The sequence below is a fragment of the Fukomys damarensis genome, unplaced genomic scaffold, assembly GCF_012274545.1.
Source record: "Fukomys damarensis isolate Sample0158 unplaced genomic scaffold, DMR_v1.0_HiC HiC_scaffold_20, whole genome shotgun sequence".
Classification (NCBI taxonomy): domain Eukaryota; kingdom Metazoa; phylum Chordata; class Mammalia; order Rodentia; family Bathyergidae; genus Fukomys; species Fukomys damarensis.
Genome location: NW_022900932.1, coordinates 38590084 through 38602499, shown reverse-complemented (window position 1 = coordinate 38602499; position 12416 = coordinate 38590084). Strand labels below are relative to the sequence as shown.

Genomic DNA, 12416 nt, shown 5'->3' with positions numbered 1-12416 from the left:
ATATATATATATATATACATATATACATCATATATACACATACATATATTTATATATACACACACACTTATATATGTCAGGCATCTCCTAATAACACAAATAGATACTGAGGAATGTGTCACTAGATAATTTCATCCTTGTGCATTCATCATAGCCTGTACTTAGACTACACATCTACTGTTTCACTCAGAGATATAATCTTACAGTATCATTATAGTCTGTGTACCACATCCAAGTCTGAAACATCATTTTGTGACACATGACCGTGTGTGTATCTCCAGCTGAAATCATTAACTTGTTGAAAAAGTTTAAGATGCAAATTTCAGTGGAAAATATCCGTGTAGATAAAAGTGTATGTAATAAGAGATCCAGCACTACTCCAAAGCAGCAGTGTAGCTGCTTTCTTGGGTCGTGTAGTAGCAGTTTTCCAGTCACATAGTAAGAATCAAGTCATATAATAAAAGAGAACAAAACAATTATTTTATTTAAATAGTGATTTGGAAATGAAGGGGCTTTCTGGATTTTGGTATGCAATTTGTTTCTGAGGTTCTGACCAATTCTAGCGCTTTATGTTATTTCAGTCTTCAATGTCAAATAACATTTTTTGAATTCATCATCTTTTTAGGCTGTTAAATACCAAAAGTTTCAAGCCTTTGACTGGGGAAGCAGTGCCAAGAATTATTTTCATTACAACCAGGTAAAGTTTTCAAGTCTTTTCATTACAACAGGCCCTGAGAACTCACCCAGGCAGCCTTCCTGCATTATCAGGACTGGTTGGGCTCAGGTGTGTGCATGTGCTGGGAAAGGTTGACTACATCCTCTTAGTTTTCCTTCAGTCCCCTCCACAAGGACCCAGGCTTTGCACTGGGGTTGTGGACTGGGCACCCTCTCTCTTTGTGCTTTCCCTGGCTCCAACACTAGTATGCGTTACTCGGAGTGATCATGAATGCACCCTTGATCTATTTACCTGCTAGCTTTGGCCATATTATGTTGCTATGCCTCTTCTTCCATCTGCAAGCTCCTGTTCTGAGTGCTCAGTGAACTACACTATGCAATATTTTACCTGTATTTTTCTTATTTTTTACAATATCTGTGTGATATACATATGGTTATCTCTGATTTAAAGATGGAAAAACATTATCAGAGAATTCCTATGATTTGTCTCTCACCTAGAAGGAGAAGGTAGGAGGGCAGTACTCCAAAGCCCTTTCCAGGTTGCTTGGTTCTCTTGTAGCATCTACTCCCTGCTGAGAACAATGGCTTCCTTACTGGCTATTAAACAGTCAATATAGTGTCAGCACGGAGCAGCTGCTCCATAACTCAGATTCTTTCATTATGGGTTGAATGACTTTTTTGCAAAGGCAACCTGAAAAGTGTACTGAAACAGATTTTCAAAATTTAGTCTCTTATGCTCAGATCAGACTTACTGTACAGTGTTTGATGGAGGTTGTATTCAATGTGACTTTGAAAATTATAACACCAGTGATTTCTGTTGCTTTCTCTGCATGTAGAGTTACCCTCCTGTGTACAATGTGAAAGACATGCTCGTGCCCACTGCCCTCTGGAGTGGAGACCACGACTGGCTTGCGGATGCCAGCGACATCAGTGTCTTACTGACTCAGATCCCCAACCTGGTGTACCACAAGCGAATTCCTGAGTGGGATCATATTGACTTTATCTGGGGCTTGGATGCCCCTTGGCGGATGTACAATGAAATTGTCGATCTGATGAGGAAATATACATGAAAACCAAATTTCAGGCGTGGACCAGCAAGTCATGTGAAAATGTGTTTGCTTGATTTCTGTAAAATACTTATTTTCCTTTCCCAGATCTTTTGTGTTTTTATAGGCAAGAATATTATAACTTTGAAGATGGCCAGTTCTCTACAGTTAGGATTGGAATCACACTAGTTCTATTTTGCTTACTTATGGCTGAATATGAATTCAGTGTCATTAACATTATGTTGTCTTTTATTTTTTTGGTACCGGGGATTGAACTCTGGTCCTTGTGCTTGCAAGGCAGGCCACCGAACCGCTGAGCTAAATCCCCGGCCCTTATGTTGTCTTTTAAAATCTTGAAGTAATACCACTGGCATGCAATAATACATATAAAACTATTCTGTTTCTCGTTACAATTTAAAGTTTCTCTATTGCTTTTTTACCCCTCCCTATCCAGGATAAATTAATAGATGTGTTGAAAATTTTACACTGATTGTTGGTAAATAGTCTGTCACTGACTCAAGCACAGTATAAAAAGAAATATTCAGGTCTCATCTCCTTTCCTTAAAGGGCTCCCTAGTCTAATTTTCTTATATTTAGGGGTCTTAATAAAACTTTGTCATGCTTTTATATAGTAGATACTTAGCCAAATTCAGGGCTATCCTAGCTGTACCAGTAGTAAAGATTCCTTAGTGAGTTTTATCAGACCAAAATAACAAATGTTTAACAAATATTAAAATTGCTCAGGCCAAGCAAAATAGCTTGCTAAGGTTTTGAAGAGCAGGTTGCACTGATTTATAAATAACTTGAAGACTGATACATTCAACTGTCTGTATTTGTGAACTCTAGATTGGATGGCATGCTGTAATTCTACTTGTTTCAGGAGAAAGGTACTGTGGAGAGACTATAAGGAACTATGAAACAGCTGCTGTAGCTCAGTGATGATGTCATTGTGAGGCCAAAGCCCTGTGGTCCCGCATGAGGTGTCCTGGTTCATTTGCAGTCATATAAAATGTGAATATGAATGTCTCAGATTAAAGTTCAGCTCAGGAATTCATTTTATATTTTCGTTGAGTTTCACCTGCGTTTTTATAAGCCTCTTTTGCATCCGTATATCAGGAAGCCTATGTCTGCTTTTCTTGCAGCATTGTGTCCTTATAATACTGTCAGGTGGACAGAATGGTAACTGATATATTTTTCTGATGCAGTTACTTATGCTAAAATAGAAATACGTGGTATTAACTATGTGTGGACTGAATAATACAACTTGTAACATTAAGATATTTTATTTAAACTCCCCAATAAACATCCGAGAGCTTCATAGGCCTGAAGAATTGTGTGTTTTCTCCTTTTTTAAAAAATGACCACTTCATTCTTCCCTTTTTCTTCAGACAGGGATCATGTTTTTCTTTCTCATCTCCCTTTCCTTTTTCCTCCTTATGAACCTCACTGATACCAACCATGAATGTTTATTCCTTTCCTAGGGGGAAGAGGAAAGGATCCCAAGCCCAAGGAGGGCTGGAGGGTAGTTTGGAAACTTAGGCTCAGATGTTACCCTGCATGGGTCATGTTAATGAGACCATGAATAGGGATTAGGCAGTAAGGAAACCTTATCTACAGGCAGCGTCTGGCCACAGATAAGACCATAGGTCTAAGAAATTTTCATCCTTGAACAAAGGAGGGATCTGCAGTCAGCAGAGACAGCATACACCATATGCACTCCCTCCAGATTTGAGGCCCCATGCAATCTTTTCACTATTGTATGAACCCAGAGTCTAACTCAGGTCCTGGAGAATAGTGAGCCAATAAATTGCGGACTGACAAAATTGTGAAACAGTGGACTTCTTCATTTAGCAAAATGAAGTTAGAAATACAAGTAACATCTGGGAGGGTCTGGATATAAAATTGGTGTGATTTTCCCATAGCAAGCACAGTAAAAAGTGAAGTTGTACTTTACACAGGGGTGTGCATCACCAAGAGGGTGCCACCCTCTTTGCTGGCCATACATTCCTCCAAGGAGCTATCCTGTTGCCTTCTACTAAGGCAAACTGACCAACCAGGTACAGATACCTACTGGGTAGGGCTGATTAAAAAAAGACAGTGTGTGGACATTTTTATTTGTTGTTTTCTCCATGAGTGGGGAGAACTTGCCAGAGAATGACTTCATTGTCATAGGTGACTTGCTCCTCTTGCTGTAGCTGTTGCCATTGGAGCTCATGGAGATTCCTTTATAAGCTGTGATTAGGCAAGTTCTTGCACACAATTTGAGACAGCTGTCACATGAGTTAATAGGTCTTTCACTTTTCCTTTCACAGGTCTTTTTGAGTCTGTGAAAGGTGGAGACTTTCAGGCCCCAGCTTTACTGGAGCTTCCTTATTGGCAAAACCAAAATGTTTTAAACTATTCTGCTGGGCTCTTTGCTCTTGATTCTCAATGTAGAGCTGGCTAAAAGCCCTCAACAGTACCCAAGCCACAGCCCAATGTTTGACTGCCTGGAAATTTCCACCACCAGATTAATCAACCCACTGTCCTTAATCTAAGTCTCTCACAAAATGTCTGGACATGAGCAAAATGCAGATTAATTTTCAGACACAGCATAACACAAAAGGTCTAGGGTCCAACTTCCCAACCTTTTGAGCCTGGTCTTTTCTGCCCCGTTATGTAAACATCTGTTCTTCTGAGCTCTGACCACAATCTCCCATCAAGCTTGGCTCACAGCATTCTAGAGTTCTTTTTTCCAGCCAGCATCTCCGATCCTTTCAAAACTCCTCCAGTGAGGCATTTCAAGAGGCTTCTGAACCACATGGTCATGTAGCCTCACAGCAACAACCCTACTCTTGTTACTGAAGTCTGTCTTAGTTACTTTTCTTGTCCCTTGGACACAATACCTGACACCTGCAAATCTAAGGAGGAAAGGTTTATTTTGTCTCACGGTTTGTAGAGATTTCAGCCCGTTTTCGTCTGTCTCCAAGGCAGGGTATCATGTCAGTTGGGCATGGCAGAGCATTGCTTGTGGCATGGTAGGTAGGAAGCCAAGGAAGGAGAAAGGGAGAGACCCTTCCATGCCATGCCCCACAGACTCACCTCCTCTAGTCAGGGCTCACCTTCCAAATCACATGCAGCTATAAACTCATCAGGAGACTAATCCACTGACAAGTGCCACACCCTCATGATCAGATATTTAAACAACATCAAGAATATGTAAGCCAGGTGTGGTGGCCCAGGCCTATAATCCCAGCACTTGGGAGGCAGAGGCAGGAGGATCACTATGAATTTGAGGCAGCCTACACTACATAGTGAGATCAAAGCCATCCTGAACTGCATATCAAGATCCTGTCTCAAAAAAAAAAAAATTAACATAGCTTCATTCATCATTAGCTGAGAGTTAAAACTTCTGCCATATGACATTCTGTGACAATTTGCTAGAGAGTCCTGCTCTGTTCTTTACAGTTGGCATTGATACATTTTCTGTTTAGCATAACACAAAGATTTACAAGGGTCTCTAGGCCAATATTTATATAAGTTTGCCAACATGGAACTTTTCTCTAAGATACAGTGTTTACAGGGGAAAATGAAGGATTACAAAATAAATTGCAATAAAGAATGAAGAAAAAAATCATTTTTCTGTATTCCGCCAGAGGGCACTCTTGGCTTTGCATGCAAATCTTCCTCAGTCCCCTAGTTTTTTTTCTCCCTTTTATAAAATTGCCTTTTATTGAATTTTATTCATCTCTGCTCTTTCTTAATTCTTTCTTTGATTAATTTTTTATTATTACATGTTTGCTGTACATAATATTACATCTATTGTGTGGGAGTTTGTACATGTACACAACACATCTGAATTCCTTTTTCTCCTCCTTCCCCTCCCATTGCTTCCTGCTCCCTCCAACACTTGAAAAGAGGATTTCTCTGGGGCTTTCCTCTGGGAAAGAAGAGAACTTTGCAGCTATGTGAACCGGTTAGTAATTTGATTCTGGATAAGGCTAGCTCTAGCTGTGGTCATTTCCATCCAAACTTATACTTAATTTTGCCTAATAACATCTGAAAAAATATTCTCAAGGAGTGGCTAATCCCAAATGTGACCTAAATATAAAAATTTGTAAATTAGGTAAATGAATGATCAGAATTTTGCCCATGGGGTGGGTGGATGGGTGGAACTGGAGAAGGCTTTAATTCAGAACTCACCTTTATTAAACACCAAAATTTTGTAGCACTGTCTCCAAATAATAAAGTTTATTTCATAGCTTTATTAATGGAAGCTACTAACAGTGTTAATTGTAAACATTTAAAATATTCTGTAATTCAATCTTTTGCCTTTTTTTATACATGGAGAATTTTTTTCAAATTTGTAGTGATCTCTCGTGATGCTTGATAGGCGACATTGGGTTAGTAATTATTCTGATAAAAATTGTCAGTCATCGAAGAGTATTTATTGTGTTATATATGTGCAGATATCAACTTCAGTTCTAAACTAAGAAATAAAACTGTATCTCTGCTGAGTTATCTAGTACTTGTAAAAATAATCATTTTCATTTTACATTGTGCCATCTGGGTTTTTTAAGCCTTCTCATAAGGCTGTGATCACTGTAACAACCCTTTTGACAGTGGATGGTTAGCATTTTTCCTGCTTTATGGTATGTTGTTTATTGGGGTGATTTTATGTGTGTGAAATATTTTACAGAGATGGATGAGAGTTCCAGTCATATCAGTAGAAACACCTGCTTACATATGATATAGATGGATCAAAAATACAAATGATTTAAAATCAAAATATGCACCAGTATCTAGGGTTATAGGAATAGCAAGGCAGCCTCTTGGAGTGAAGAACCTTCATATTCTTCATCGAAGTTTACGTTTTTGTGTGTGGCGACTTAATGTTTTCTAAATCTTTTGTAAATTGACACAAAAAAACAGCTTCTGTATCCCCTTCCAATATCAAACTCCTCCAGGAGAGATACTCAGCTTAGAGCTGACACTGCCTGAGTGCCACTCTACTTGCCTGTAATTTACTGTTCAATCTCGGTAGGTCTTGACTTTTCTGAGACCAAAACTTTAAGCATTAGTCCTTAAAACTCAGATTTAGAGTCTGACTTTTGAGATTGCTCCACTTCTGTGAGTATTACACATTATACAACACTACAGATCTCTGATAGCCAGAAAGAGTAGTTTTAGTTAGTAGCTGCCAAGACTCTGACTTTATTTTAGAAAAGAATCACAAAAGTGATTTTAGAAGAGATTATATGATTGGAAACAGGCTTTGCAAACTACGTATTCTATTTTCAGGAGGGGGCAGTATTCAGTGTCTTTTGGTAGGATGCTACCAAATAATTTCAAGAATGCATTAAATATGGACATGCTTGTAATCTCAAAAAAGTGACTCTTGTAGAAACTAGAAAAAAGGGATTCCTGTCTTCCAATTCTGTCAGGGAGATCCAGTTAAGACAAAAATGATACATAAGAAGTCATGATAACTGGAGAAGTATAAGAAATAATGTGGCCAAAGTACCAATGATCTCAAATCAGGAAACATCTCCCTGCTTGGTGTAGCTAACCACATAAAAAAAATGAAACAAAACAAAACAACAACAACAACAAAAACAACATCTACTATTACTCCGGGAAAAAAAAGATTTTATCTGTAGCCTCACTTTGAGCCAAAATCTTTTAAAAGGAACACCTGGTACCTTTTGAGCACTCACTATGTATATGATACAATACTTAGAACTAGGGTTGTAGGTCAGTGCTAGATCATGTGCTCAGAATGTGCAGGGCCTGGGGTTCCATCACAGACACACACACACACAAATTAACATTTGACACTGTGGGAAAATGTTCTGGAAAATACATCTTGGATTCTAAAGGGAACTACTCACCTAGAAAGCTGTTAAGTTTTTGTGCATGGGTTGTATTTAGAGGGGTAAGTTTGCCAAATTCAACTACTGGCTTTGTTGAAGTCACATAAAGACTTCAATTTTATCCTGGTCCATTCAGTTTTGACTGATTTAGATTCATCTGACATATTCTGATGACTTTTTTGGCATCCTTCATGACAGAAAGAGATGGCAGAAAAGATTTTCCCTGACCAGTTTCCCTGAGATGGGTGCATTTGTGCATGGCATGAGGACTTCATGTGCCAGGGTGGCAGAGAGGCTGCCTGCTCTTCTTCAAAGTGCTGTGAGGAGAGGGCTTGGGGGTGGGGTGGACAATGTAGGTTGAAGCTTGACCTTCAGGTCTAGATACATAGAGTTGGAAGTCATTAGCACCTGAAGTCCATTCCTGTGGGAACAGAGGACAGAACCACCAAAGTAGGACAAGAACAGTTTTACTGGTCTGGGGGCTCAAAGGTGCAGTCCTGACAGCAAATCTAATAACTAAGTCCAAATTATGCTTACCTGCCAATGCCACCCACTCAAAAATCCAAATCATCCGTGCATGAGAACCAAGACTTCAGCCAGGGAAAGGACACCATGTGCTGAAAAAAAATTTGTTGATTTCATTTGTTGAGGGTCAATTTGAACAATATTTATTAACAGAATCCGTTTGTAATTCTGAGAAACCTATTGGTCTCTTTACAGCTTCCAGGGGGCACAAGAATGAAGGACCAAAAATCCTTTCTCTTCTCTAAGACACTGCATCAAGATAGACATTTTAGTCTACCAGGAATGACAAAGAAGAAGGTTCTAGCTTGCCTTAAAAGCGAAGTGGGAACAGCATTGAGGAGGGGAGGCCAGAAGGAAAAGGAGATTGTCCGTGTCTCACAGTAAGAAGCCTGCCAGTAGTGAGACCAGGGGCCTACAATGAACCTATTTTCTGCTATTGTTCTAGACATCAGAGCTACATTAGAAAGTCTAAATTCTTACCCTCTTTATTTTCACTATTAAGAAACTCAAAGCTGCTGCTGACCCTTTATGTCATGAACAGAAATTTGACAGCAGGGTAATATTTTTATGGCACACAGGGGTTTAAAAAAGAAGGCTGCTGTAAGGCCTAAGCAGTGACAACAAGATTTTAAGTTTCAATGATGGCAAAACAATCCACTGCAACACATGTGCCATAGGTTTTACTGCTACTGTTCCAGGGACCCCAAGAATGGGTGTCCAAAGACTGTTCAGATTCCACTAATGGCAGTTCTAGGACACAAAATGGGAGGTTTTGAATGATGAATTTGTTTGTTTTGTTATGATGTGTACATCATATTTATTTTATGAATTGGTCTATATCACGTATGTCCTATATATTATTATATTTTAGGCCTATGCATTAGTCTGTGTTTTTATAGTACTTATTCTTCATACTACATGGCTCTATATATTTTATTTCTCTTTACATAATTTTATTTGATTTTAATTTCAATAGTCTCAATCTTTAGGTAAAATGTGGAGTACAAATTAAAAATAATATGTTTTTAATTTTGTGAGCTAGGTACTGTGATTTTAGTGCTGTAAATACACACACACACACACACACACACACACACACACACACAAATAAGAATATACGCTTCTTGCCAGAGGGGGAACACAGCTCTTGGAAATTAGATGAAATCTTGCTATTGAAAATGCTTAGCTAATGCTAGGCATTACAAGGTGAATGTATTTATTTTTTCCATTTAATGCTCACAACAGGCATTGTTTTTGTTTCCTTTTGGGTGGATGAAAAAATGCAAGTTTCAGGGAGTGACAGGTGGACCTCAGACTCAGATGCAAATGGCAAAAGCTGGACTTTAGAGTGGTCCCTGGCTTCAAAATTATTATCCAAAACTTAAAATTTAAAGAAAATTGATTGGCATACCCTTGCAGTACGTACGTCTCAACATTCTTTGTGTGGAGTTGGTAAGTGTACATAACACACCTTAATTCCTTTTTTCACCCCTTTCTCTCCCCAGGCTCTTGATTCCTTCCCATTTGAGCAATATCTATCTCCCTATTTCCTATTATCTATTTTTCATGTTGCTCTTTGTTTATACTTTGGGTTTCTCATATAAGAGAAACTGTGCAATAGTTCAACTCGTGTGTCTGGTTTATTTCACTTAATATTGTGTTCTTACGGACTACCCATTTTCCTACAAAGATTTAAATGTATCTTTTTTTTTAATGACAGATCTTTTAAGGGTCTCTTGTGGTCAGGGTGAGTTTACCAAATGGTTTAAAGGTATAGGGTTGGTTTGTTTTTAATGCCTATCCGGGAAGCCTCTCAGAGCTTTCCTAATCCGGACTCTCTTGCGTGCAATCCCTGACTAAATCACCGTGCTGGTTGAGAAACGAGGGGCATGGCGAGGTACTGCTGTTTGGGCCGGGAGCACTCTTTGGGGAAGAAACGGAGTGAAAAAAGTGGGCGCTAAGGCTGCCACCCAGGAGAGGCCAGCACTTTCCCAGCCTCCCACGGTCTTCAGGAGCACACGGGTCCTCCGTTGGGGGTAAAAGTAAGCGATTTTCGGGTTCAGTCCTTTCCATCTATCACTGACTCCCGACGTTCTTTTTAGCCGACTCTGACGACTTTGGGCTTTAAACGCAGCATTTTCTCCGCACAGCGGAGCATGGCAGGGGCTGCCTCGCCTGCAGCGGTACCGCCCAGGTCGGGGCTCTAGTGCGGCCGCCTCTGACGGTGCCAGGGGGCTGCCGCTCCTCAGTCGCGTGGTTCCTCCGGCTTGCTGCGATCCCGACCCGAAAGCTTCTTGCGACCCTGGCCGACCACCCTCCTGGAGGGAATTCAGAGCCGACTCCCACTCGGGGTGGCCCGGGGGGCTGCGCTCCTCTCTGCGGAGGAATCGACCACTCCAAGGCGCGTGCAGCAAGACCTGAACTGCGCAATTTTCCTCGCTTTAAAGTTTTTAAAGTGCTGTTATGCTTGCGTCTTGAAGAAAGCACACTGTTGCAGTTAGGAGCACTTTCTGGTAGTGAGGGAAATACTACTTTGGGAGCGACGATGACACAAGTAAACTGAGTTGCTTAAAGCCATGGGAACTCTTCAGTGTAGATCTGTACAGTTGTATCTGTACAGTAAACTGAAAACAGAACGTAATCCTGCACGCACACAAAAAGCTTCTAAGTGTCACTGCACACGTGCATGTATAGGACAATTAGATTCAGCTCTATTGCGAATATTTTACAGCAAGTGAGGGCAAACGTTTGGATTGCATATTCGAGTTTCCTGCAGCCGGGAAAGAGAGTAAAAAGCCTTCTGACATCACACGGGGCGGGTCCTCGAGCCCTAAGAAAAGTTGGTGGAATTGCGAACTGTGGCAGCTGTCAGGCTCAGCCTCACCATGAGCGACCACAACAGCTCCGAGCCCCAGGTCCTGTGCAGCTCGGACCGGCCGCTCCTGCAACCCCTCTGGGATCGTGTGAGGACCTGGGAGGCGCTCGTCCAGTCGCCCCTCTTCCCGGTCATCTTCGCGATCGTCACCTACCTGGGTTTCTGCCTGCCTTTCGTAGTCTTGGACTTCTTGTGTCCCCGGGTGCCCGCGCTGCGACGCTACAAGATCCACCCGGACTTCTCGCCCTCCGCGCGGCAGCTGCTGCCCTGCCTGGGACAGACACTGTACCAGCACCTGGTGTTCGTGTTCCCGGTGACGCTGCTCCACTGGGTCTGCAGCCCCGCTTTGCTGCCGCCCCAAGCCCCGGAGCTGCTGCAGCTCCTGCGCGACCTTCTGCTCTGCTTGCTGCTCTTCGACGCCGAGTTCTTCGCGTGGCACGTGCTGCACCATAAGGTGCCCTGGCTGTACCGCACCTTTCACAAGGTGCACCACCAGAACGCGTCCCTGTTCGCGCTCGCCACTCAGTACATGAGCGTCTGGGAGCTGTTTTCCCTGGGCTTCTTCGACCTGGTGAACGTCAGGCTGCTCCGGTGCCACCCGCTCACTGTTCTTACCTTCCACGTGGTCAACATCTGGCTGTCAGTGGAGGACCACTCGGGCTACGACTTTCCGTGGTCCACGCACAGACTGGTGCCTTTCGGCTGGTACGGGGGCGTGGCGCACCACGACCTGCATCACTCTCAGTTTAACTGCAATTTCGCCCCTTACTTCACCCACTGGGACAAAATACTGGGCACTCTGCGGGCCGCACCCCTCCCAGCGTGGTGCTGTAGCTGTGGCGGGTGCTCCTCAAACTCTGGGCTGCTGTGCGATTCACGCTTGAATCAGAAGAAACATTCATGAGCGTTTTAAAAAAAATACGTTTTCTACTTTTTTAATACTGGTAACTTATTAACTGATGAAAACTGACGATAGATAAAATCTGATCTATTGTTGCAATCTGACAGTAACTTATACAGTGCTTGTATATCCACACAATTATATTCTTGGTGTTAAATTCTAGATCATTTCAATAGCCTTGAGTCCTGGATGGAAATTAGACATTCATCACCGGCATATTTAAATACTCTCTAAAAGGATTTCTTACAATAACAAAAACTCTCCTGTGTGTGAAAGTGTCCTAAAACTGGGCTAAATGAACTTATTTAAAGGAAGATATGACTTTTGAATTTATAATCAAATATGTTCCTGCTGGACAGTGACCAAAATTGTAGTATCTTTTTCTAATTTTCGAAGAAATGTGTATTTATATTGAAAACAGTTATTTGTCCTTTTAAAATGAAAAAAAAAGAATCAAACATTTACTTGTTTCTGTTTTACTGACATTTTGATGGATAAAGCTAAAAAGGGAATGGGGAGCTGGGATGGTACGAGTTCTTCAG

The 12416-nt window shown here is 41.3% G+C and overlaps 2 protein-coding genes across 2 annotated transcripts in view; both read left to right on the top strand.

Annotated features, from left to right (window-relative positions):
• The window catches only part of Lipa (lipase A, lysosomal acid type), a 32599-nt gene extending 29971 nt beyond the window's left edge, over positions 1-2628 (top strand). The window contains exons 9-10 of the mRNA XM_010605013.3: positions 626-697; positions 1512-2628. Coding sequence (XP_010603315.1) covers positions 626-697; positions 1512-1745 — 306 coding nt within the window. The 3' untranslated portion in view covers positions 1746-2628. The remainder of the gene's footprint in view (positions 1-625; positions 698-1511) is intronic.
• An 8321-nt stretch (positions 2629-10949) lies between these two features.
• Ch25h (cholesterol 25-hydroxylase) lies at positions 10950-12149 on the top strand. The gene has a single exon (XM_010605012.2). It carries the CDS (start codon positions 10984-10986, stop codon positions 11875-11877), a length of 894 nt encoding a protein of 297 aa, XP_010603314.1. The 5' UTR covers positions 10950-10983; the 3' UTR covers positions 11878-12149.
• Positions 12150-12416: the final 267 nt, after the last annotated feature.